This window comes from Salvelinus namaycush, chromosome 12, assembly GCF_016432855.1.
Source record: "Salvelinus namaycush isolate Seneca chromosome 12, SaNama_1.0, whole genome shotgun sequence".
Taxonomy (NCBI): domain Eukaryota; kingdom Metazoa; phylum Chordata; class Actinopteri; order Salmoniformes; family Salmonidae; genus Salvelinus; species Salvelinus namaycush.
Genome location: NC_052318.1, coordinates 46144893 through 46172819, shown reverse-complemented (window position 1 = coordinate 46172819; position 27927 = coordinate 46144893). Strand labels below are relative to the sequence as shown.

At 46.9% G+C, this 27927-nt stretch overlaps 1 protein-coding gene across 2 annotated transcripts in view; it reads left to right on the top strand.

Moving 5' to 3' along the window:
• Positions 1-27592, top strand: part of LOC120057336 (dachshund homolog 2-like) — a 128580-nt gene extending 100988 nt beyond the window's left edge. The window contains exons 4-12 of one of the 2 annotated variants that reach the window (XM_039005915.1): positions 1867-2019; positions 2576-2748; positions 4548-4683; positions 5244-5318; positions 17923-18068; positions 18262-18409; positions 20768-20914; positions 21732-21797; positions 26879-27592. In XM_039005915.1, the coding sequence (XP_038861843.1) occupies positions 1867-2019; positions 2576-2748; positions 4548-4683; positions 5244-5318; positions 17923-18068; positions 18262-18409; positions 20768-20914; positions 21732-21797; positions 26879-26916 (1082 nt within the window). In that variant the 3' untranslated portion in view covers positions 26917-27592. Of the gene's footprint in view, positions 1-1866; positions 2020-2575; positions 2749-4523; positions 4684-5243; positions 5319-17922; positions 18069-18261; positions 18410-20767; positions 20915-21731; positions 21798-26878 lie in introns of both variants that reach the window. The other variant, XM_039005914.1, reaches the window with a different exon arrangement.
• The last annotated feature ends 335 nt before the right edge of the window (positions 27593-27927 follow it).

The window sequence follows — 27927 nt, the reverse complement described above, 5'->3', positions numbered from 1 at the left end:
TCTTAGGTTTTGGGCTAGGGGAGGGTAGAGGATGGGGGTCTCAGGTCCAGTGTAGTGTAGTGTCGGGGCGGTGTAATTACACTGAGCTTTTTAAAGCATCCTGTTAACCAGCTCTGTCAGCGAGGGCTAAGGAGACGCACCCTGATGGACACATTCTCAAAGCATGACTGACGGATGGACAGGGCGCAGAATCACTGCCTTAATGGCATTTCTCTCTCCCCCTTTCTCTCTATATCTTCCTCTCTTTCTGTCTCTCTCTGTCTCTCTCTCTCTCTCTCTCTCTCTCTCTCTCTCTCTCTCTCTCTCTCTCCACGTTGGCAGGGTCTCTGGCTAATTATGCCTCTAGCCAACGCTGGGGGAGCCCTTGGATGCAGCCCAAATGGGCCATCAGCACCATTGCTGGAGACTTTTTAGCACCCCCGTCCTCTGATATACTGCACCGCCGGGAACTTCAAGTCCGAGCCGAATTGCCACTGAAGTGGTCCGGTCACCAAGGTCAAACGGTTGAGTCATTGGACCTCCAATAAAAGTTAGAGGCTGCGTTAGGAGGGAGGAGCTCCGGGTGAACCACTCCCAGTAGACCTGTACTGAGGGATAGGCTCTCCTGAGACCTGGCTCTCCTCCGTGCCCTTCAGGCCCCATTCTCTCCAAACGCCTGGAACAGAGGGGATTTGAAGACATTCATCGCTAAGCCTTTATTTGGTCTTTCAGTGCTCTCATCTTTTGTTTGAAAGGTCTCATCCTTTCCAGGATTACTGGCGTCTTATAACTTCTCCAGGGCCGCTTAAGAATATCGGATAGCACTTAGGTGAAGTGTGTGCGCGATGAAACCGTTCCTAACTAGAGCTATTACCCTACTTGTTTTCATCTGTGCTCCCAGACATATCCCTCTCGCTGTCCTTTTGTTACATCCCCCCTTTTTTTTTAACACACGCCTACTATATATTTGAATACACACTGCACTCCGAATATCAATTTTTGTCTTTCGCGGTCGTCGCGGACAACGACACACTCGTGCTCAAACTTACTTGCAGGCTTTAAAACAATGCTCTCTCTTCACACAGGCGTTGCGCACAGTGTCCCAAATACACACACTCTTGCGAGGGACTCTGGGCCTCAGGTGTTGGACTCAGCCATTAGTTTAGCTGTTTGGTTTTTTTTCTTTTTCTTCTCTCATTCAAATGGGTCCCCACTGAAAAGCAGGGGGATTCTACAGAGGAAGAATTTAATTCGCATTATTATTAAAAGAATCACTCACTGCAATCTGTTGCAAAAACACCATCTGCTATTTCACTCGGAGGACTTCAGTTGCTTATTAAGCAGAATTATACAATGATTTCGACTCCTCTCGCGTTTGCTTCCTCCCCCCTCCCTTCCGTAACTCTACTTAAGTCTTTTTATGGTTCCTCACCACTGGGCTTCCATTACATTTTATTTTATTGATTTATTTATGTATATGAGACACTCAGCCGCGAATAGCGTTGACTGGAACGTGTTAACCCTTTCAGGGCCTCGAGCTGGGATTTGACAGGAAATAGGTGATTTCCTGTGCCACGTTCTGCCTCGTTCTAATGGATGGCCTGCCTGCCTGCCTGCCTGTAGTGATCACTGTAATAACGCCCAACACTACTCTACTCGGTCGTACAGTACCATATCTCAGCTGTAACCCAGCCTGAATGTGGATCTCACAGGGACCTACAGTAGTCATTTAAAGGCTATTTACATAGTCTTCACAAGGCAGGGCTGTGCTTTCCCAGGCCACCCTAGTCTCATGCCATTGGGATGTGTGCTACTGAGCTGTTGTGTAGGTGGCCTCCTCCTGCTCACCTCTCCCCCTCCGCATGTCTCCCCTGTATGTGTCCCCAGGTGGCAGCGAGTCCTCCTGGGACAAAGAGAAGCTCCAGTCTCCCCCCTCCTCCGGTGCTGCCCACGGCCTCGGTCACGCAGGCCTGTCAGGGCAGCACGGCCTGTCCAGCTCCCACCTCAGCTCTCTGCAGCAGAACCACCTACTGGCCAACCGTGAGTCAGACGCCTGCACACACTCCTCCTCCCTCCTTCCCCTTTCCCCACACGTCTCCCTCAGTCTGTCACCAACTCTGTATGGTCGTCTGTCTGTGCTATGGTTTAAGTGACACAAACGTATCTAATAAAGTGTAATAGTGTGCTGTGTAGGAAAAGGTTAAACATCCATCCATCTCTCTCTCTATATATATATTTCTCTCTCCCCCTTCTTTCTCTCTCTCTCTTTCGCTCTCTCTCTCTCCCCCCTTTCTCTCTCCCCCCCTCTCTCTCTCTCTCTCTCTCTCTCTCTCTTTCTCTCCCCCCTCTCTCTCTCTAATCTCTCTCTCTTCTCTCTCTCTCTCTCTCTCTCGCTCTCTCTCTCTCTCTTTCTCTCCCCCTCTCTCTCTCACTTTCTCCCCTTCTCTCTCTCTCTCTTTCTCTCCCCCTCTCTCTCTCTCACTTTCTCCCCCTCTCGCTCTCTCTCTCTATCTTTCTCCCCTCTCTCTCGCTCTCGCTCTCGCTCTCTCTCTCTCTGTCTCTCTCCCATCTCTCTCTCTTCTCTCTCTCTCTGCAGGACTGGACCTTCCATTCATGATGATGCCCCACCCCCTGCTGCCCGTCAGCCTGCCGCCTGCCTCTGTTGCCATGGCAATGAACCAGATGAACCACCTGAACACCATCGCAAACATGGCCGCTGCAGCTCAGATGCACAGCCCCTTGTCCAGAGCAGGAGCGTCTGTCATCAAGGTAAGACAAAAGAGACACACGCATATGCACACACACACACACACACACACACACACACACACACACACACACACACACACACACACACACACACACACACACACACACACACGTTCACAGTTCATACCATCCATCTGTGAATGTATTTCAACACTGCTCACTACACCACTAGTGATATGAGAACCGAATGAACAGACAGTGAGAGACATTCATCCCGTTTAAAATGCATGTTAGGCTGTGGCTACCATAACAGCCCTGTTGACGAGGTGTGGAATTCAGCTCTAGAGGCCAGTAATGAGTAGAATTCCACGTTGGAACGCATGTTAATATCGACATAAGAAAACAGAGGGCTTTTATGTCATTAGTATGCAATCCTCATGGATGTATTTAGAGATCTGTAGATATGGTTGAGTGTACTGGGTAGATTCTTTCCTTCCGTCTCCCCACATGAGGCCAGAACAGAGAGGATGGGTAGACGTGTCCTACACAGGGGGTTGGCAGGCTGCTACGGGAATATGTGTGTGTGTGTGTGTGTGTGTGTGTGTGTGTGTGTGTGTGTGTGTGTGTGTGTGTATCGCTGAGACTCATGGCTCGTGTCAGAGACAGCCAGGGGCTTACAGAACAGGCAAGGGATATATCACACACACACACACAGATAGACACAGATAGACAGACACACAACCACACAAAAATCTGTTATGTTCCCCATAATGCCTGTACTATCCATACTTTAATTTCCTGTTGTTATATTCCAGCATCAGTTTGATCGATTGACCCAAGTCCTTTATACATAAATGTGTATTTGTGTTTAATCAGACACTCACACATATACCCCATTCATACTTCGTACACAGACAAAGTTTCCACCTATTTGCTGTGCCTGTTTTTCACTACATCTGAAAGGGGTAAAAGGGGAAAAACATGGCAAACGGAAAGCCAACTAAAGACCTAGTCATGATTCCGGCCTTTTCACAGACCCTGTAACCAAAATACAGGTGTGGGGTTTGTGTGAACGGTTCCCTGCTTTTCTGCAGGGAAATTCATTAACACTTCCATTGTTTAATTCCTCCCTAATTTGAAATGCCAACAGCCCACCATGGTTTACCAACACTAACCCATAACTCCCAATTTGCCAGTTACCCACTGATATGTATAAAAGGGTATATAAGAAAGTGCAAGAAAGTCTTATATAAGGGTCTGTTTGAAAGGGGGTCATATAAACATTGTCTTATATTTTTTTACAGGTAATATGCCACATCTTATGTCTGAAATGGGTGATACTGTTTAGCTCACCCATCAAGACAGGCACAGCACCCTTTCCCTAGTGACCTGCTCCAGACAGGCACAGCACCCTTTCCCTAGTGACCTGCTCCAGACAGGCACAGCACCCTTTCCCTAGTGACCTGGTCCAGACAGGCATGCATGTTGGGGTGTATTTTTAGTGTCCTGCACACAAAGTGAGAGGAGGGGTGTGTTTTTGGCGAGGTGGCGAGGGCAGAGGGCCCCGTCATACCGTAGATCTGCTCTATTTAAATAGTGCCACCCGGTTCGCAGATGGCAGAGGGAGAGAGTAGCGTCTGGTGCTGTTTACTTTCCCAGCATCCCCTTCACCCCGGCCTGTTTGCCTTACCCTACCTATATAGATGTCAGAGAGGAAATGGCTTAATCTCCCTGTCTGACGTTAGGAGTTTTAGGGATGAGAGGTGTTGTATCTAGCTAAGTGTGTGTGTTTATATGTGTGTGTGTGTGGCTCTGCAGAATTAACTTTTTACCAGTCTGACCCTCGGTCTCTGTGGCAGGAGTGTGTCCAGGACAGCCCCTCTCCGGCGCCCTCCATGGAGGAAGGTCCTCGCCCGGGCTCCCAGCCCTCCTCACACCCCAGCAGCAGTGCCTCCAGCTCCCCAGCCCCACACCAACACACCCCCGACCGCCTGGGTGAGACCTAAGCACCTTTTTCTTTCTCTTGTCTCTGTGTCTGTCTGTGTCTCTCTCTATGTCTCTGTCTCTCTGTGTCTATCTGTGTCTCTCTCTATGTCTCTGTCTCTCTGAGTCTGCCTGTGTCTCTCTCTGTCTCTGTCTCTCTGAGTCTGTCTGTGTCTCTCTCTTTGTTTCTGTCTCTCTGAGTCTGTCTGTGTTTCTCTCTCTCTCTCTCTCTCTCTCTCTCTCTCTCTCTCTCTCTCTCTCTCTCTCTCTCTCTCTCTCTCTCTCTCTCTCTCTCTCTCTCTCTCCCTCTCTCTGTCTCTCTCTCTCCCTCTCTCTCTCTCCCTCTCTCTCTCCCTCTCTCTCTCTCTCTCTCTCTCTCTCTCTCTCTCTCTCTCTCTCTCTCTCTCTCTCTCTCTCTCTCTCTCTCTCTCTCTCGCTCCCTCTCTCTCTCTCTCTCTCTCTCCGGACAGTTGTTTGTAAATAAATAATCAGTAGAAACAGACAGAGAAGGAGACTGGCACACATCTGCATATAAACATGTGTTGAACACTGACTTGTGTTTGTTCCTTCAGTGATGAATCCTGTTGACGGAGGCCTCGGGGAGAGAGAGGCTGGGATCAACATGAAAAAGATGTTCAAAGAGAAAGGTATGTGTCGGTTTGTTTCTATGTGTGTTTGTGTTCGTGTGAGAGAGGAAAAGAGAGCAGATCCTTTAAGCAAATGCCATTGTTAAGGAGAAACATGTAACAGAGCCAGGTTTGATAAAGCGCTTCCAGTTATCGTGGTTAGTGTCCCCGCTACAAAGCCCCTGAATCTGATAGTCCGGTGAGAAATGAGGCTCTAAGTCAACATACAGAGAATCAATGAAAGCTATCTGGACAACACAACCCAGCGTCGCTGAGACTTATTTGGGTCAGAATGACGGGCACACTCAGCCGGTGGCAGCGCTCGTAGCGGCATGGGAACATCACAGACGAGGGTTAAGTAGTGCCCAGAGGCAGCGCCCACCGCCATGGTTACCGTGGCCACAGCACAGCCAAGTAAAGATGTGTCTCCCTGCCGGACCATTAATCTGAATCACAGCATTTTACTAGTGGCCCCCCGACTCCCCGACTCCTTTCTTATGCAACAAGTTCCTATTATTAGGGAGCGCGGCGCAGTTACCCCCAAGCATCCATCACTGTCAGGGGGAATTAGGCTGGAGGGAGGCCCAGGTAGGAACCTTCGAGGGGGGCTCACTAACAGGGGGAGAGTGAGTCTCCTGTGAGTTCAGACTGAAAGAGGCCTGTGTGTGTGTCTGTGAGTGTGTGGGTGCGTGTGTGTGTGTGTGCATGTGTATGTGTGTGTGTATGTGTGTGTGTGTGTGTGCGTGTGCGTGTGTGTGCAGTGCCGGCTCCATAAGCGGTCGCTTAGGGCCCCCGGCTACTAGGGGGCCCTCCACCCTATGGCAAAATGTGTAGAATTGCAGCAAACATGCTTTAAAACTGCATACAGTATTCTCTGTGGCCCATGGCAAAATGCGAAGATTTTATTTCTCTGTTTTGCCCGCGAAACAACATTTCGCTTAGGGCCCCCAAAAGGCTAGGGCCGGCCCTGTGTCTGTGTGTATGTCTGATACAAGCAGGATGTGTGTAAATACATGTAGCAAAGACATCCCCCTGAGAGCCTTCCTAGGAGATTAGCTCATGTTCTGTATTTAGTCATACTAACACTACTGTGGATGAACACACAGCCACTTCATAGCAGCGAGACCACGATCTCCTGATCAGATCATTGAGAAAGCATCTATCCCAGCTGCATCGGTAACAGAGGCCACCTTCACAAGCACATCCAGGGGAGCTCATTACGGCAAAGTACACCGCTTCTTCGTCTCGTTGGAACGACTCTCTATCAGCGTCACGGACGGTCCGTCTTAATGAATCACTTAATTAGGGCCTTAATTGAACATCTACGAAGCGTTTATTTATGAGGTTTGTCGCAAAGCGCTGGTGGCCAAGGGTGTGGTTCTGTCAGTGGCCCGACGCGCGCACACACACACACACACACACACACACACACACACACACACACACACACACACACACACACACACACACACACACACACACACACACACACACACACACACACACACACACAGAGTGTATCATGGGCCAACACAGGGTGTGTCAGCGTGTTTTCTCGTGTGTGACTGTGGGCGTTTACACGTTCGCGCAGCGTTTGTTTTTTTGTGTCGACGTGTGTGTGTGTGTGGTGACAGTTTTTCCGCTCATCATGTATGTTTGTGCCTGCTGCTGTATTATGGGTAAGGGAACCGGCAGATGGTAAGATCTAATGCACAGCACACTACCACGAGGAGACGGAGCAAAGATGCCCCCAGGCACTTTTAAAGAGATTCAATGTGCACCTGGCCTCTGACCATATTTTATTAATGTGTCTGGAACATAATCCACCCCCCACCCTCCTTCTCCTCCTCCTCCTGCTCCTCCTTCCGTTGTTATTGTTTGGGAGTGAGGCTGCCGGTTTTGGTAGAGAAAAGAAAGTGGGCCTTGTCATAGCAGTAGATATAGGTCAGTGACACAAGGTCTCCGGGATTAGGGAGGGAGTCTCTCTCTCTCTCTCCCTCTCTCTCTCTCTCTTCCCCGTCTCTTTATCTCTCTCTCACGCTCTCCCTCCATCTTTCTCTCCTCTCTCGCTCTCTCTTTGCGTGGAGACATTCCCTCGCAAAATTGTCTTTGTCTTTTAATGGAACCCATATGTGCTTTCATGCACAAACTGTGTATTCAGGTCTTAGACTGATACTTACCCGTCAAGCACACTGACCTGCTCTCTTTCTTTATACCACAGATAGCCAATGTTACACACTCAGACACGCACACTCCTAATAGCCATCTTTATATACAGACAGGTCCAAAATTATTGGCACCCTTGATAAAGTTGTATTCAATACATACATATACTGAGCTATATCGTAGGTTTAAACAACGAAAATCTACGATGATATTATTTTATGCTAACACAATTGAAAAAAAAATGGATTTTATTTAACGAGTAATAAAAACATATATCAAAAACGATAGGGGTCAAAATGATTGGCACCTCTGTTTCAATACTTCACATTGGGAGGATAATGGCATTGAGCCTTTTTTCTACAATGTTTTATGAGATTGGAGAACACAATGGGAGGAATCTTCCCAGATCCTTGATATCCTTTGTCTGTTAAATGGCCCTCTTCAATTCAAACCACTGGTTTTCAATGGGGTTCAAGTCTGGAGACTGAAATGGCCATTTCAAAATGTTGATCTTGTGGTCAGTTTAAGTCTTCGTGGATTTTGATGTGTGCTTGGGGTTGGTGTCTTGCTGGAAGATCCACTTACAGCCAAGTGTCAGCCTCCTGGCAGAGGCAACCCGGTTTTTGTCTAAAATATTCTGGTACTGGGTAAAGTTCATGATGCCATTTTAACAAGGGCACCAGGACCAGTGGAAGCAAAATAGCCCCATAACATCAAAGATCCACCACTATATTTTACAGTAGGTATGAGGTACTTTTCGACACCAAACGCACAATATAGTCAAGTGTGAGTGTTAGTTCACGACACACACGCGCGCGCGCGCACACACACACACACACACACACACGCACGCACACAAAGGCATACTTCAAATATCCCAGTGAAGCCCACCAATGATTTAGTGACCTACAGTGCCCCCCACCCACCCACCCACCCAGGGCAGAGCAGAGCAACATGGGCTGTAAATAGGCGATGGGACAGGCAGCAGCATCTATGGTGGACTGGTGCTGTTCTATATCACCTGGCTCTACGCTCTAGTCTGGCTAATGCTGAGCTGAGCTTCAACACACCAAGGCCAAGTTTAGTCCGAACGCAGCCTTACATTGACTTAAGGATTCAGTCGGTCGTCTCTCAGCCTTTTCTCAATATCCACTGTAACCAGCAGCATCCTGACTCCTGACACTTCCACACAACCGCCTTAAAGCTTATTACGTTTCATATGCTCTCTTTACCCTTTCGTCCCGCATGACCAAAGGCTATAGAGCCTTGTGAAGAGAGGGCTCCAATCTTTGAATAATGTTTGCATGGTGTGGATTGTTGTGGCGGGATGGGGACGAGTTGGGGCGCCCATGCTAGACTGAGTCTGTATGATAAACAATGTGACACGGCGGTACATGGTGATGAATGGCCCAGCCTCTGGCACGGAGCACCTTTTTTTTCGGCGGGAGTCCATGGAGTGAACCCCCTCTCTCCAGCTCCATAAATCACTGCCTTTGCTGGTCAGTAGAGTGAGAGCCGGAGCAGGGCGAAGAAGCAGTGGCGGACGGGGTTTGCTGGGGGCAAGGTCTCTCCCCTCCCCTCTCCTTCTCTCTCTCTCGCTCTCTTCCACCAGCACCGGGAGCGAAGGAGAGAGGAGGGAGAATTGCGGTTCTCTGTTACTGATGATTGTCTTTGATGTGAGGCATTTGAGAGTGCCCTCCATTCAGTCACTAGCCCAGATACTACTCTGCATTCCCGTCTTGAACAAGTTTTTACATCTCCATACAAACAAAGATTCTCAACAGATTTGCGAAGTGAACATTATTGGACGTTGCCTCGATGCTGCAACGTTCACATAGATTCACTTGAAGACTTTTATTTTATTTAGCCCTCTTTTCATTCTGTCTTTAAAACCCGCAGCCTTTCTTTATTTTTTTGCTTTGTGTTGGGATATTTTTCTCTGGCAAAGGTAAGACAGTTTCCCCTTGTGAGCAGGGCCGGGACGATACCAGTATCGCAATATTTTTTCCATGGCAAAAAATGAAAACAAGCAGCAAACCAAACTCTTTGGTCCTTTAAAAACCTGCTGTATGTGAAATATCGTATGTGCTATAGCTTGGAAAAGAAATACATGTGACTCTGGACGACAACCATAATGATGTTTGTTTCCAACATTAGGGCTCTTTTCCTAAATGAGTTCATCCGCTCAGCGTTTTGTTTCCTTGCCAAGATAGTAACGAGTATTGCTCTACTGGTATCGCCCCGGCCCTACTTATGACCTTCTGTATAGGTAACGAGGTCCTTATCTTGTCTTTGTTCTTTTCATCTCATGTTGTCATTCTCCTATAACCTTTCAGTATGCGACTATCTTTTACCTGACATGTCTCCTTTATTATGGAAGTTACAGTCAGCCGGAGGAAAATCACAGCATTACTGTAGTCCTTCTGAATGACAAGTATCACTTATGGAAGTGGAGTCTCAGCCAAGAGGAATGTCTGGCACGAGGAAAGGTAAACGTTCACTTATCAATCCAGCGCTCCACTCTCGATCTGTTTTCATCTGGCACGTCCAAGGAAACGGCTCAGGATGTACGTCCCTGTGTGTGAATGTACAGGAAACGTCAGGGTCCAGATGGGATCTGAGATCAGGCAGGTTCTGTGTTTATACCCACCTGTGCATCAGATTAAACACCCTGCTCAAGGATACACAGCCGTGTCCCACCTGGGAGGAGTGGAAACTGAGGCCTGGGCCGCCATCCGTCCACTTCCTGTCCCTCTTAGCGAAGCTGCGCCGGGGCATAGCTGGATGACGTATGTTTTGTGTTAGTCCAGGCTGAATGGGCCGTAGAGTGGAGGCCTCAGTAGAAAGCACAGTGGACTCAGGACCGCTGCGCTGCAGCCAGTTTTCCACAAGGCAGATATGAGGCATCTGGTTACAATCAATGTTTCCCTCCGCCATTATGAAATTAGCTGCGCGGAAATGATTTGAAACGGCCTGTAATGATTTCTGATAGAAATGTGCAGCATTGTTTCGCTCTTTGAGATAAGCGAACCGGTAAATCAGTCAAAACAAATGCAAAGAGCCCCTTCACTGGGGGAGGAAAAATGATTTTTTTTCCCCCCACCCTTTTTTGTTCCAAGCCAGGAGTCTGTACTTTAACTGCGTCGGCTTGGCTGCGTTTCACAACTGATAGCTTCTTAACTTCTTGGCGACAGATGTGGTTATTCTTTGCGAACGCAAAGGATAAATAAATAAAAACACGTCATAAGCCTTCGCCGCCTTTTACATTTTTTTTTTTTAAAGGGCTCCGTCCTCTTATCTTGTTGGGGGCCTATTTGTTTATGGGGGGGAACACTTCCCTGTAATGTGCAGAAGGGACCATCCGTGCAGGCGGCTTTGAAGACCCTTTTGGATCATTAGGCTGATTGCGGTTCTAAGTGAGTTTGTGATGGTTTAATTAAACTCCAGCTTTAAGCTGTGGGTCTCTTCAGTCTTCAGTAGCCAGTTAGTTGGTGTATATATACACACACACACACACACACACACACACACACACACACACACACACACACACACACACACACACACACACACACACACACACACAAACTTATCTGCTTCTCTGTCTCAAGATGGATACATAAATAAGTACTGTGCTGTGCCTCCAGACCAGAGACGTTTGTGTTTGTGGATAGCAGAGTGAGCCATTACAGTCGCTGGTTAATTTAGGGCAAGGTTGTTAGCGATTGAAAGTCACCCGACTCACCAGCACTCTTGGCTGAGTGGCTGGGTAATAAATTATCCCACTCGTTCCTGTCAGAGGGGGGTGGTGGGGGGGTGGTGGGGGGAGGGGACAGACAGGTGCTGTGGTTCTGCTCTGGTTCTGGGGGTAGATTGGTGGGTGGGTACCCACTCTGACTGAACCTGTTACTGTTACCTGGGATGTGTTCTCTCTCGGTGTCCGAGTGAGGCATCCGGGCAGGAAGGTGGAGTTGGCAGTGTTAGTGTCATGGCTGGATGCCGTTATTCCTACTCCCACACACATGGTGCATCCCGGGCCAGGGGACACATGGTGCATCCCGGGCCAGGGGACACATGGTGCTGCCTCCCACTCCCTAGGCCTAGTCCACTGCTGCTTCGACACATACACACTAACTGCAGAGGGTTTGGTTAGAGCCTAAACACCTTTATAATTAATTTCTTTTAAGCCTGAAAATGAAATTCAAAGGATTTTTGTGCTGGATATATTATCAATGCCCCATTTCCAACCTCTAGGAATAAACGGTTAGTGATGGTTTGTGAACCCCTGAACAGAAGTATGGACTCTCTCTCTCTCTCCCTCTCTCTCTCTCTCTCTCTCTCTCTCTCTCTCTCTCTCTCTCTCTCTCTCTCTCTCTCTCTCTCTCTCTGCCTCTCTCTCTCTCTCTCTCTCTCTATATATATATATATATATATATATATATATATATATATATATATATATATCTCTCTGCCTCTCTCTCTCTCTCTGCCTCTCTCTCTCTCTCTCTGCCTCTCTCTCTCTGCCTCTCTCGTTCTCTCTCTCTCTCTCTCAGCTCTTCATCTCTCCTGGTCCAGAGAAGTGTTGACCCAGTATTTCTCTCACTTAATATTCCTCATATCACTACTCAAAGGCTAATTGGGGGAAGAGATACCTCATTAAGGTTCATTTGATCTATGAATATTCATTAGCTGGAGGTTGGTGCATTAAGCAAGAAAACACACAGAGCCTCTCATCCCTTTGAACGTGTTTAGTTATGTATTTACCTGCACACTTCCTGTTTATATTTGTCCACCTAAATTGCTGTCTCCCCTTTTTTCCCCCCATCAGACACAAGTTTTGAAGTGGGAATTCCCACGTGAGTTCTGTGAATTAGAACAAACTTTTCCTGAAATCCATTTTTTTCCATAATGTAGTGGACACGTAGGTGCTCTGTGATGTTGTGCTGTGTGCGTTCACAGCAGTCCTTACAGACCAGAAGGCTAGCTAGCTACCTTCAGGGCAGAGATCAATGCAGTGCCAGCTTTATGGGCCTGACTGCAGCTCACAGACGGCACTCAGCGCTAATTTACATTCCTTCAATTCTTTATCTTTAGTGCTTTAGCAATTTAGTATACGTCGACTTCCACGTATGGCAGTTAAAATATAATAAAAGGACCCCCACGCACACTTCCCCGGCCTTGTTCTTCAGTTTCACTTTTATTGTCATGCTTTCATCTTCGGGAAAATAATGAACATTGGCCATTCCTTCTTGACTTGGTTAAGCTCATTAAGTTCACCTTGTTTTTTTGTGTGTTTTTTTGTTCTTCCGTTGTGAGCCTGGTTTTAATGCACTTCCAGACTGTTCTCAATCCAGCCTGTCGTTCAGGGGGTTTGTCTTGTTTAAAGTCAGTGGGGGAAATGTGGCCTTTAGGATTATTTGGAAGTAGTGGAGTAGATTAATAGGTTAGACCCCAGGGGTGATGGGGGCCCAAGGGACAACATGGGATATAGGGGGGGGAAGTAGAGCTCGTATTTGGTTGTAAGGGTGCTGCACCCACAGAAGTGGCCATCTATAGCCAGTATGTCACACAGTTGTCATGGCACTTCCTTGAAAACTATCTTTAAAAAAATATTACAGGGACAATCTGTAGTTGCAGCATCCATTTTTTGGACTTATTCGTTAATGATATATGTACACATTGATTCTTGAAAAATATGACTTATGAATTCCTCATGAGCTTAGTTCAACTGTCACACCCCACCAGAACCCAAAATATACACTTGTTTTACTCCGGTGTTTTTGAAACAAAGTAGATGTAAACAAACAGCATCAAAACATGGTGAAAACTATCTTTTTGATATCATGGATGGTCAGTCCTCGTATATGTAACTGTCAGTGGATTTGAGGTGGTTACATTTCTCCAACCCCGTCCCTTAGCTTTTTATCAAATGAGGGGTGGAGAAGATGCTTTTTTATTGTTTCAACTGCTGATTGCCACTTTAAATGTATTAGATGAAATACAGAAAAAAACATATAGACATGCCAATTCACTTCCAGCTTAATTTTGGCAGACTATTTTGTTAACACCAGATTTGTTAAATGTCTCACAACAACAGCTCACATCTCTTCCTAATTGGTAATTGGCAAAAACAGACATTGTTGACATACTGTAGTCTACAGTGTGAATGTTTGAACATACAGTTCCAAATCCAGAACAGTAAAAGCTCCAGCAGAAGCAGGTGTGTGTGTTTGTGTGTTTGTATGTGTGTGTTTGTGTGTGTGCGTGTGTGTGCGTGTGTGTGTGTGTGTGTGTGTGTGTGTGTGTGTGTGTGTGTGTGTGTGTGTGTGTGTGTGTGTGTGTGTGTGTGTGTGTGTGTGTGTGTGTGTGTGTGTGTGTGTGTGTGTGTCGATCCGAGCAGAAAAGAGCCACCCCTGGAGTCTCTTCCTCCTGCCAATACTCTGAGTCCTGTTTGATTGGAGTATTTCTCTGAGAGCACTATAAATATCATCAAGACATTTGGTTCCCAGAGCTTTATGGCTCCCTGGGTGCCTGTTGTCAAAACCTGCCATCTTGTTGGGAATAAATAGATAGTTGGCAGGGAAGAGATCCATCTCCCTTCCTGCCCCTCCTGTGAGTTGTGCTTCATCACGACTGCTTGGTGCGTTGCAGGGGGGTGGGGGGGGGGGTATTGAATACTCTGCCTCTCTCTGCTCTGCCAGCTGCTGGAGACTGATCCTGGGTTTGTGATACACGTAAGTGCCGCTGGGGGAGTCGAATGACTGAACAGCGCTGTGCATTTATCAGTCCACTTAAACACAGTGGAGCCTCTGTGCTGGAGAGCAGACTGAAGGGTGCTGTTGCCAGGTGATTACAAGTTTTGGGGAAAAGAGGATGGAACACAAGGGGGCGCCATTGAGATAAGGTGCCGGGCAGAGAGGAAGAGTGGACAAAGAGCCAGGTTTACTTTTCAATTACATCTTACATTTTTTTGTTTCTTATGTGGATGTCATTTAGACACAGGAAATACATTGGCGTATTTGTCCCCAGGTCTGGTCTGTATGGAGATTAGTGAGCCTGCAAACCAGATAGTGTAAGGATGTAGAGTGTACTACTCTATAAAGGGCCCGGTGCAGCCCACAGAGCAGCAGAAGAAAAATGAAGAGGCCAGGGAAGTGGGTCACCTGTTCTAACACTATGTATCCTGCTGTATCCCATGTCCTGCTAGAGTCATGATTATGCATCTGATATAATTAACACGTGTACCAAAATGTGTAAATATGTACCTGACATGAAATTCCCAAACCCTAATTATTCCTTCTCTGTCTGTCTTTTGATATCCAACTTGGTCGTCATTATAATTATTTACCTTCCTTGATCCTATGTAAATGCCACAGTGAGGCCTCTCTCTCTCTCTCTCTCTCTCTCTCTCTCTCTCTCTCTCTCTCTCTCTCTCTCTCTCTCTCTCTCTCTCTCTATCTCTCCCCCTCTCTCTCTCCCTGCCTGACGTTTTTTTTGTAGGCCTGACAATCGCATGGTACCCACCAGGGCTGGCCTAAATCACCATCTAATTGGCTGCTATTGAATATTCAGCAGACAGCTCGGCTACACATGTAGTGAAGTGAATAAACAAGTACATCACATGGAGGCAAACAGCACCGGGGGAGTCGGAGAAAATATGCTGCTGGGGGTAAATTGGGCCGGAGTACGGAGAGTGTGTAGATGGGATATTGCTGTGGATGCTTTATAGGCTTTTCTCCTCTATGCCTATCCTTGCCTGGGCATCTGTTCGCCCATATGGTGTTATGGACATAAGAGCCACTTCTGGTAAGACTGGATGAGGACGGTTCTCGGTGGTGGACACACAGTCGGGAATGTTCTATTCACATCTGGGACAGAGCCATTCTATAAATGACAAAGTCCTTACAGCGCCACTGTGACAGTGTCTTAGAGCGTGCAGGTAAAGAACTCAGCCTTCTGAAGCGGAACACTGGAGCGTTCTCTCGCCGTTTTAACCGTTTCCCTTCCCTTTCCCCCGTTTGAGTCGTTTTCCTCTGTCTGCCGAGAGCTTTGCAATGAGAGTTGATGGATTCAGCCCACTTTTCAAATAGCTCTCCTTCTGTTGAAACCTCTGAAACCTCTGTTTTCTTCTTCTTTTCAGAAACATTACATTGTCTTTATTTTTAGGGGTAGCAAATAAAAGGCTTGATTGTTAAATAATTGATTGATTCATGCGGTGAGTTAAAAGGAAACAGCGCTTCCCCCTTCTTTTTGTTTGTTCATTTATTTATTTGTTTGCTCTGTTTGTGTGTTGTGGGGGGGGGGGGGGGGGGGGGGGTGTAAGTGGAAGGTTCCAAAGCCACGTCATTGGTTCATCACGGTCCTTCAAAGAAACCTGATTCCCAGTCAAGTGTTGTACAATAGCTGTTTCTCACCTCCCTAATGTTACAGCACAGTCGGGCTGAACGCTGTTCATGTTCTCCAGGTGGGGGACGTGTGCACGCACGCACACACACACACACACGCACGCACGCACACACACACACACACACACACACACACACACACACACACACACACACACACACACACACACTCACACACACACACACACACACACACACACACACACACACACACACACACACACACACACACACACACACACACACACATACACGTACGCACAGAGAACACTGTAGGCGGCATACACACCCTGCATCATTACTTGTGCGCATTACAGTGACCTGAGACAGAACCAGGGCACTTTGTAAATGTCACGGGCCAGCCCTCTCCCCCTCTTTGCCCACGGAATAAAATGAATTGAATTGTGTGCTATCAGCAGCAGCAGCAAGATAAATCTGTCGTTTAAAAGAGAGTAGTAATTAGGTGTAGAGAGCCTACTGGAGGGAGGGAGGGAGGGGGAGAGGTGCTGGGGCACACAGTAGAGTACAGAGCTGCTTTTAGGAGTAACCCAATTAATGTTTTGCATGTCAGCAATCAAGTTTTCAAGATATGTAACTTTCAAAATAAAGACATCTGGTCAGATTGATGTATTTTGAAGGTTACATATCCTGAGAACTTGATTGCTGACATGCAAAACACTTTGGGATTATATCAGCAATGGACTACTGAAAGCAATACCAAAAGACACAGTAGTTTTGGGGTGGAGTTTTCTATTAATGCAAGGGACCAGATAGGCTCTGTGACAGGGGTGCAGATGAGCTGCTAAGCAGTCCTATAGAGGGCCAGGTGTGGGGGTGAGGAGGGGTGAGAAGGGGTGAGGAGGCAGGGGAGGGGGGAGACAGAGCCTTTGACCAGGTCCATTACAAAAGCCGAAGATGGGAACTGATGCTCTGTCTGGCAGATGCCATTTTCTGAACTCTGAAAATCTTCCCACTGATTCTCTGTTTATCTAAGGATTCACCTCGCACCTCTCTCACTGTTTTTCTCCTCTCTCTTCCCCCTTTCTTTCCCTATCACTCTCTATCTCTGTCTCTCTTAACACACACACACACACACACACACACACACACACACACACACACACACACACACACACACACACACACACACACACACACACACACACACACACACACAATCCTCTCTGCTTCACACTATATCTGTGTGACCTTGATCTGCGAACCACTTTCAGTCGGTACGAAAAACTTAATCACAGACTGTCAAACCGTTGGGGGTGGGGCGGGGGGTTCTTCTTCTCTTTTTTCCCACCTCTCTCTCTCTCCACCTCTCTCGTTCCCTCTCCCTCTCTTTACTTTAATGCCCTTTCCAGTACAGGGGGAAATTTATTGCTTGTGGGACAGGTGGAATATGAACAATGGGCAGAATGGAGTGCAGGGTTATCTGGCCAGCCTGGGAGCGCAGCGGGAAATCGATGTGACCCGTGATACACTGTCATCACAATTCCCACCCTGGCTGTCCTATTTGTCTTGCCCCGGGAAGCCGGGATGGCTGGTGTCATCTCGCCGAGCCAGATTATCCGGGTGAATCATGGCTCGAGCCACTCTCAGGCTTCTATCTATTTTCCCCTGGACCCCGGGCCTGTCGTTCCCTCTGTGGGTGGGGGAGGGAGGGATGGATGGAAGGAGAGGGTGGGAGGATAGAGAGGGCTGTGGGAAGGTAAAATATGATGCTCTTTGCTGTTCGGTAGCTGTCTCCGCGGTGATACTCTGCTCTGATCTGGGGTTTGCGCTCTGCTCCTTATAGATGAACCACTCTTCAGAGAGAGGCTGTGCAGGACATACAGGCGTCCTCCTCACACACCACCGCACGCTGCTTCCCTCTCTGCTGCTTCCACTGTCTCCCATCAGCAATGCTTTTAGCTTTATTAAACGGTTCATATGGTCCTGTGAATGCGAGGGAATGTGTGTTTGTGCATCCGTTTTGTTTGAACAGCCCCGTGACGTGTGATAAAGCTGGTTGTAAGCCCAGGTCTATTGTGTGTCGTATTAAGCAGATGAGGCGCAGCTGGCCCTGCCCATGATGAAGCCAGGCTTTGAGAAGATGCCCCTGGGAGGACAGACCCTGCCTCCAGGCTTCCCTGCCCCCTTCCTCTTCGCCGACGGACTCAACTCTGTGGAGACTCTGCTCACCAACATCCAGGTAGAGACGCACTCTTTATGTCATGGAATATAGTGGCACTGGTGGGAGTGGGTGCTGCTGTGTGGTGTTCTGTGCTTGTGTGTGTGTTTGTGTGTGCGTGCGTGCGTGTGTGTGTTATGGTGCTCTGGTGGTTAGCGGTGGAGTTGAAGGTTAAAGTGCTGCGCTTCTTTCTCTGTCCCCTCGGGCGGCGCAGGGCCTGCTGAAGGTAGCGGTGGACAATGCCCGTGTGCAGGAGAAACAAGTCCAGCAGGAGAGGAAGGAGCTCAAGATGGAACTCTACAGGGAGAGAGAGATGAGAGAGAGCCTGGAGAGACAGCTCACCTCCGAACTGCACAGCCGAGGTGAGAGAGAGAGAGAGAGAGAGAGAGAGAGAGAGAGAGAGAGAGAGAGAGAGAGAGAGAGAGAGAGAGAGAGAGAGAGAGAGAGAGAGAGAGAGAGAGAGAGAGAGAGAGAGAGAGAGAGAGAGAGAGAGAGAGAGAGAGAGAGAGAGAGCATATACCGTATAGCAATGAATACATATCAATGAATTGGCGAGGACACTAGAACACTAGAACAGTCTTCAGCACCCGGCCTCACCCTTCTGGACTCGGAAATCAAATGTCTACCGTTTGCAGATGATCTGGTGCTTATGTCACCAAACCAAGGAGGGGCAGCACCTAGATCTTCTGCACAGTTGCTGTCAGGTGTTCCAAAAAAGGTCCAGAAGCCCAGATTTAAAAAATGATAATTCCATCCAGACACCGTTGCCCTAGAGGACACAAATAATGATACCTACCTCGGCCTAAACATCAACACCACAGGTAAATTCCACAAAGCTGTGAATGAACTAAGAGACAAGGCAAGAAGGGCCTTCTACGCCATCAAAAGGAACATAAAACTCAACATACCAATTAAGATCTGACTAAAAATACTTCAATCAGTTATAGAACCCATTGCCCCTTATGGTTGTGAGGTCTGGGGTCCACTCACCAACCAAGAATTCACAGAATGGGACAACCACTCAATTGCAAAATTCAGAAAAAATATACTTTGTGTACAACGCAAAACCCCAATCAATGCCCGCAGAGCAGAAGGAGGACTTCACCCGCTAGTTATCACTATACTAGTCATCAACATCCAGAAAAGAGCTGTTCAATTCTACAACCACCTCAAAGGAAGCCATGCCCACACATTTCACCACAAAGCCCTCACCTACAGAGAGATGAACCTAGTGAAGAGTAGCTTCAGCATGCTGGTTCTGGGGCTTTGTTCACAAACACAAACAGAACCGCAGGACAGCAACACCATTAGACCCAACCAAATTTTGAGAAAGATTAAAGAGAACTACAGTATTTGACAGACTGGAACGAGTCAACCAAAAAAACATAGCAAATTGGAATGCTCTCTGGCCCTAAAGAGAGAGTACACAGTGGAATAATTTCTGACCACTGTGACTGAACCAAAAATTAAGAAAATCCTTAACTATGTACAGACTCAGTGAGCATAGCCTTGCTATTGAGGGAGGCCACCATAGGCAGACCTGGCTCTCGAGAGAAGACAGGCTATGTTCACACTGCCCACAAAACGAGGTGGAAACTGAGCTGCACTTCCTAACCTCCTGCCAAATGTATGGCCACATTAGAGACACATATTTACCCCAGATCACACAGACCCACGAAGAATTTGAAAACAAATCAAACATTGATAGACTCCCATATCTGTCAGGCGAAATACCGCAGTGTGCCGTCACAGCCGGAAAGATTTGTTGCCCGTTGCCATGAGAAAAGGGCGACCAGTGGAACACAAACATAAAACTTATCTGTTTATTTATCCTCCGCTACTATTCGTACCACAAGTATTTGCACATTGCTAAAACACTGTGCATAGCTGATAATATAACACTTGAAATGTCTTTATCGTTTTTAAACCTTTGTTTACGGTTCATTGTCTGGTAGTCTGTCGTAAATGTTATTTCGTGTCTTCTCACTTTTGCCTATTGTTTTTTTTTTCTTTCTCACATGCTTTGGCAAATGTAAACACGTTTCCCATGCCAATAAAGCCCCATTGAATTGAGTGAGAGAAAGAGACCTGGCAGTGGGAATGAATACATGAATATATACATACAGTAAATCAAAATCCAGTCAAAGGAATATGTGCTTGCGTCTATACTGGACTTGGCACACATCCGTGTCTGATTTAGATTTGAGTTGTGCATCTTCAACCCCGGCCAAGAAATTAAGGCAATTAGTCGTCTCGGTAACAACTCCAACAATATGTACAGACACTGATTATCTATTAACCATGGCTGTTATTTCATTGCCTGTTATTCAAATGTGTATTTTAATAGAGAGGCAGTAAAGTGATGATTTGTCCAATCAGCTGTGTGTAATTAGAGGTGTTAGCAGCTCTGAGTTAGACAGGGCAGAGCTGGTGCTTCTGCATGGTGCCGTTGGTTCCTCTTTACTGGGAACACGCTTTTTATTTGGCTGTTAATTTGGGGAGAATCGGCACCCCCAAGAGCTGCCAACTGGAGACAGCCTAGCGGCCAGCTCTGGGCTTGGCTGAGCTGGGCTGGCGCAGCCAGGCTAGCTGTTGTAGTACTGGGAGGCAACACTAAGGATTCACCGATGCAACGTTTTTTTCCCAGTTTGTCTCAGTCGAGGTGAGCCTGTCAACTCACTGGCTATCTTCCCCCTCTCCGTCCCTCTGTCCCTGTGCAGCCACCATCCAGAAGCGCCTGAAGAAGGAGAAGAAGGCTAAGAGGAAACTGCAGGAGGCTCTGGAGTTTGAGTCCAAGCGTCGTGAGCAGGTGGAGCAGGCCCTCAAAACGGCCACCTCCCCAGAGAACCTCTGCATGAGTCTCAACGGTAGGCCTCAATACTCGCCTCTCCTGCTCCTCTCCTCCATACTCCCCTCTCCTCCTCCTCCTCCTCTTTAACTCTCCTCTCATCTAGTTTTATCATATTTTTTCACTCTTTCTCATCCCGTTCTTAAGTTCTTTCCCCCTGCCCTTTCCATCTCCCTCTCCCCCCCCCCCATCTCTTTTTTAAAAATCCAGTACTTGTCTTCCTCATTCTTCTCTGTAAAGCAACGCAGATATTTTCATTCAGCGCAGCGGTCCTAGCACTTATCACTTCCAGCGTATTAGCATTGTTGCCCTGGGAGGAAATGGATACAGATACTTATCATAAACGCTGTAAATGCAAACGCTTAAAACGGCAAATTGTTTTGATAGCTCCTCATTTTCAGTTGTTTATTTCTGAATATCGTACCAGGAGCAGTGAAGGGGAGGGGGGGGGGGGGGGACGGAATCAAGAGCACGGCATACATCTGCAAACATTTCAGAGGGCAGAGCAATTATTTCCAAGGCTGATTAAACATGCATTTATTAGAAGAAATGCATTGGGTTTTCTTTCATCTGACGTTGTTGGGGCTAATACATTATTGTGTGAACAATCAGGCTACTTCTCGTGCTATTTGCAGAAAACCTATCTGAATCTAATCCCCGTTTCCGTACGATCTCAGATAGCCCCCCCACCCCACTTAAAACATAATTTGTCTCTTGGATAGAATTTCTCCTCCACCTGGTATATGTTCTTACACCGGAGACTGTCTAGATAGGTGAGATGTAGGCTAGATAGGTGAGATGTAGCAGTCCTAACTGACGGTTGTGTTCCATTTCAGAGGCAGTGATACCAGAGGTTGAGCCGGAGCGTAACGGCAGCCAACAGGAGAACTCGGCTGTACAGGGTAAGCATTAGCACGCCCCTGGTTCAAGCTCCCTCTCAGTCTCTGGGATCTGGGGGGGGGGGGGGGGGGGGGGGGGGGGTCAGGTAGCTATGACCTAACTCCTGTGTTTGATACACCTGAGTGTACTACACATTAGGAACACCTGCTCTTTTCCATGACATAGTCTGACCAGGTGAATCCAGGTGAAAGCTATGACCCCTTGTTGTTAAATCCACTTCGGTCAGTGTAGATGAAGGGGAGGAGGCAGGTTAAATAAATACAGATTTTTAAGCCTTGAGACATGGATTGTGTATGTGTGCCGTTCAGATGGTGAGTGGGCAAGACACAATATTTAAGTGCCTTTGAACAGGTTATGGTAGTAAGTGCCCCGCGCACCGGTTTGAGTGTGTCAAGAACTGCAACGCTGCTGGGTCTTTCACACTGAATAGTTTCCTGTGTGTATTAAGGATGGTCAACCACCCAAAGGACATCCAGCCAATTTGACACAACTGAGGGAAGCATTGGAGTCAACATGGGCCAGTATCCATGTGGAACACTTTCGACACCTTGTAGAGTCCATGCCCCGACGAATTGAGGCTGTTCTGAGGGCAAACGTGGGGTGCAACTCAATGTTAGGAAGGTGTTCCTAATGTTTTGTACACTCAGTGTATAATGTCATCGAAGGAGTTAAGTTGTGATGCTCCCAGAAGTGTGTACCGCCAACTACATCAAGTCACTATCAGTCGACACTTGTAAAAATGTCCATTCTTTAATGCTTACCTTGTACCTATGTTTGTCCTGTGTAACTGAGAGCTTTCCTTTGGGTACTGATATCCTTCGTTTAAAAAAATAATAAAAGTAGCATTTTACGCAACGTTGTTTGTGAATGGAGAAGGAGCAGCCTGTCATTTCACGGACAATTTTTGGGGATTTTGGCAGGGGACGCAATCAGGACAAGCACAGGTAAGCATTAAAGAATGCATATTTATAAAGTGACCGAGTGGTAGTGCACGTTTGACATCTCCTACTTCATACTCCATTTTAAAACAGTGGATTGCGGGGCGCAATTTGACAGACGTCACATATCATATTAAAAAAAACGCGCGATTTCCAGCACTCATAGAAAAGCAGTTACACAAGACAAACATAGGTACGGTAAGCATGAAAGAATGGACATTTTTACAAGTAAAAGGTGACTCGGTGCAGTTGGCGGTGCACTCCTCTGGGAGCATCACGTTAGAACCCCGGATGGAAGATATTCATACATGGATATAACCAGAGCTAGGGGGCGAGGTAGCATGGTGAAGGAACAGGGGCTTGGTATATCTCTCTATTTCCTAATATAGTCATAAAACCACAATATGTGCGCCACAAAGTACCGTTCAGATGAACTTGTTAATGTCGGAAAGTACGCTCACATGTGGAGGTCAACGTTAGGGGATTGATGAGGTTGGGGGACGTTGTGGCCTCCACATGCTCCACACGTGGGCCTTAGTGCCTCTTCACAGTACCTTGTGACACAACAGCAAACACAAACCAGAGAGACTCTCTCTCTCTCTCTCTCCGTCAGCACTCCGCTCTCCGCCTGGGCCTCTTTGAAGACTCCCACCCCTCGGAATAAGATTACAAACTGATGTTGTTGCATATGCGTTTCACGCTTCCATTCTCTCCGAGTTTTGTTTGTAGAACCCCCTGCCTCTCCTCCTCCGCCCTCCCATCCGATCCCCCTAAAACGCAGCTGAAGTTCTGTTTGATAAATGGAACCTATTATCAACATGTCTGAAGGCGAATTAAAGACACTCTGCCGTACGTCTTATTGAAATGTGGGCTGCGATAGGTGAATAAATACATATGTTTACGGAACATCCGGTGAGTGTGCTGCAAAGTGTTTCAGTGGAGATGAGAAGGTGGAGATTGTTTTTCTCAGAGCCAATTTCACAGTCTGCAAATAAAGGGCTCTCCATTTTTCTTGCTTCTGACAGCATCGCCACGCAGCGGAATGTTAAGGCCCTCCTCTCCTCGTATCAATAGGCTACTCCGCTCAGGGGGGGGTTGCTTTTCTAAGGACAGGGTTCATTATCAGTGTGAGGGGGTCGTCTGTAGGTGAGTTTAAATCTGCGGTCTTGGTCAGGATTACCGAAGTATGGAACCCCTCTCAGAGCTAAAACCTCAAGTCCTAACCATAACGTCAAGGACGCAGACGTACTGGCTAGCAGACATGTTTCAAGGCTGGCTATGTGTAGCAAGCACTTTAGGATGTCATTGCTAATCCCACTTACTGTAGTGTTTTCCTATCGCAAAACACATAATTATCTGACATTCAGCCTTGTAAATCCACGTATTTGTCCGTTACTAATGACAGTGTGGAGAAGGGGATTATGGGGTCATGGCGTTCCTGACCTTTAGGGCAGCAGGGAGAACTGCCGACGGCCATGTGAGGGACAGACGGAGCACCTTCCCTCGCGCTCCACTGCCCTCCGCAGGGCACAGGAAGAGAGAGAGAGGCGTGGGTGACACTGTCACACTATAATCATTCCCTACCTTCGGTCATGCTCTGGAGCGGTCGGGCACCGTCCACAGCAACAGGCAGCAACAGGAGTTTTCAATTACATTTGAGGACCTTTTCCCAAAAACCATGAACTCCTGTGTTACTGCTTAAAACGGGTCGGGCACATCTATCCTATTCCTATGCTTCTTCTGTTTGCGTTGAAGGTCTTTCCTTTGGCCAAAGTTTTAAAGGATAATTATCTCAGTAATATTACATTCAAGCCTCATCACGACTGGCTGATTAGATCTGAGCTACCATTATGAAAGCATCGTTAGATCTTATCCCCCTCCTACCTATCAATGATTGCGTTCACTATGTAGCAATCAATCTGAGTTACAGTGCTATTAAAATAAGCTCTGTTTCAACTGTGCCAGCTTGGAATCCCATGCTGATGTGGTGTGTTCGTCCAGTCCCAGTCCACCAGGCTGTCCATCGCCCCACTACCGCCATGCCCAGCAGAGGTGTTTGTCTGTGGGGATGCTGTGGCTGGGCACATGGGGCCTCTCCTGGAGCTCCTGGCTGTTTGGGGACAGGGAACCGACTGACTCTCTCCCACAGGGGCTTACGAGCTCCAGTCAGGAGTGTGTTGTCCGGCCCCTCCACCCCCACAGCCCACCGCATTTATCCATTACACTGGGAGAAATCTAATTACACCTCGCTTCACTCCCAAGTTGGACTTCACAGTTTTGCAAGCTTAGCACTGACAACTGATTTCATTAGGTTTGATTGTCCTTGCTGAGATCCCACTTCTGGGCCTAAAAGCTTTTTACACTTTCTCAGGTTCCTCTGTGTGTTACGGCCTATTACGCCGACCTGCGTCTGTTTTATTAATCAAGATGAGTGGAGGTAACAGAAACTGCTGAATACAAAAGGAGGTGACATCATTTTGCAAGCCGATTAAGAGAAGAGGGGGAGAGTTAGAGAGAGGGGGGTGAGGAGGGGGGGCAGGAGAAAGTAATCAAAGGCAAGGACCCAGAAAGGATAGATGAGGACCTCAACACTCAAGGTGTTATTACACCAACACACTCCTGGCTTCACTCTGGCTCCTATCACAACCACTTGTTCCTTAAACAAACGGCTCAGCATCTTCAGCTACATGAATAATCTACCCCCAAATAACTCGAAATCTCATAACCTGCTTTAGTTCCAAACACGTGCTGTACATACAGCAAATGAGACCCTTAGGTACCGTTCATTTCCAAAGTTTGCAACTCACTAATTGGCAACCCAATGAAAAAAGAGCAAGCAGGAACTATCCAGGTGAAGCTTTATGGCAGTCCCAGATCTGTTGTAATTAGCCAGTTTGCAGTCTATGCAGAAAAGAATGGGGCCAGAGGGCCAGAGCCGTGTTAAATATGGATTGAGCTGCCGAGGAGGGCTCCCAGAGGTGTTGCAACATACACAAACCACACATCTATTCTATTCACACTGCCCTGGGAAGGGTTAAACATAGCAGATAGAACGAATGTCACATCTTGACCGTACATATTGACATTGGAATATAATTAGAGAACCAGGAAGGGTTTCTCTTCTCTTCTCGTCTTGACAGTACATCACCATCCTTTTCTCTCTTTCTGGGCCTCGTCCTCCAACACCACCGAACGTTGCTTTTTTCCCCCCCGTCTTGATGATGTTCCGTCATATTTTCTATTTTTCCAGAACCCATTTCAAACATGCAGAACCACTCTCCTTAGCACAGCACAATGATTGCCCGTTCTGTCTCTCTCTCTCTGTCTCCAGTGAGAGGAGCTGACGGTGGCTTACTACCATGTAGAGATTAACATGCAGCTGCTGACTGCAGTCACTTTGTTATCCAGCTGTTTTTCTTTCAGCTGTCCCCTCCTGTTGACAACTAACACTAAATGATTAATCACCCATATTATTCCTGATGCACATTTGATTAAAGGAGATACTAAATCCATTGGTCGCTCTTGAACTTTTGTTCTCGTGCATGTGGAAAAGTTGAGAAATCACAAACTCAGTTTCACATGATTTGAAATATATACACACTCTGGAGAGTAAACAACTTTCCTCGAGAAACATCTTTATTTACACTCCCCTCTGTATTTATTTGAACAGTGAAGTTAAAAGTTGTACATTTGGGTTTATACTCCGGCATTTTGGATTTGATATGAAATGTTTCATATGAGATAACACTACAGAATGTCAGCTTTTATTTGAGTGTGTTTTTATACATATCCGTTTTACTGTTTAGAAATGAAAGCACTTTATGTACTGTATCTATCCCCCACCCCCCATTTTAATACGTTTATAGTGTATTAAAGTAGTCAAAAGTTTAGTTATTGACTACATCAAGCTTGTGACTATACAAACTTGTTGGTTCCATTTGCAGATTGTTTTGGTTGTGTTTTGGGTTATGTCAAAATGTGTAGAATTGCACGATATTAGCTTTAAAACAGCAACATTTTCTCTCCGCCTCATGGCAAAAGGTGTAGCATAGCTTGAGATTAGCGATAAAACGGCGGTATGACACTGAGTAAAGATGGGTGGATGGAGCACTTGATTAACTGGTGTTTCTTTGTTTCCGAAACAGAGAACAGACCCTACACCAAGCCTCCAATAATGTACTGAGAGAGACCTCCAGCTTCTCTAGACCTGGCCCAGGGCTGTCGCTGCAGGCTTCCCCAGAGACAGAGCCCTTGGCTGGGAGAGGACGAGTGGAGAAGAGGGATGACTGGAGGGAGGAATGGATCCCCAAAACCATCCCCTGAAACTCATGTACAGGACTGCAGAGAGGGTGTGGTGGGGTGAGAGGCAACACTGGAGTGCTGCTTATTGCTGCCCCATCATCCCACTTCAGCTACTTGTAAAAAAAAATCCCTCTATTTTACTTGTTTTGACTACTTTTGTTCTACCCTCTTTGAGAGAAAAAAGTAAGGACCATTGAAAATAAAACTGTCTTGGATTTCTCTCTACTCCCTGTGAAGCACATACAGAAGCCTATCCTCCTTCTCTATCCTATTTCTCTCCAAGCCGATTTTCCTCTCGTTATTATTATTGTTATTAATTATTCTCGCTATTATTATTATTCTCGTTATTAGTTGTTGATTCCTCCGATGCCCCAATAGCACAAGTCTTGCAGCGCATATATAGGATCATATCTTCCTAAAGCTCAAAAGTCTGAAGGAGGATATGAAATGTCAAATTCAAGACAAAAATGTGCTTCTCTTCTTCTATCCCCTGTTCATCATCAAGTTAAAGGGACTCAAATGGTTTCTGAATTTCTACGCTTTTCCCCTCTTTTTGTCCGGGGTGGATGGGGGAGGGGGGGGGGGGGTATTGTTGAAAAATGTCACTACTGTCTGTTGACTTAGAAATGTGTCCGCTCCCTGAACTGCATTGTTCCAGTGTTTATTTTAAGTGTGTTTTACTCAAAGCTCAGTCTGGATACAAAGAAAGAGATATTGAGTTCTATCCTATAGAGCCCTTCCTCCTGTAAAGGTTTCTCTGTTGCTGTGTTCAGTGCAAAGGTTCTATTGCTGTTATAAATACAGTATTACAGTAACCCCTGTTCTGTTTATCCCCCCTTCGTTTTTAGACATGTAAAAAAAAAAATGCTTTAGCGTTTGCTATTCTGACGTC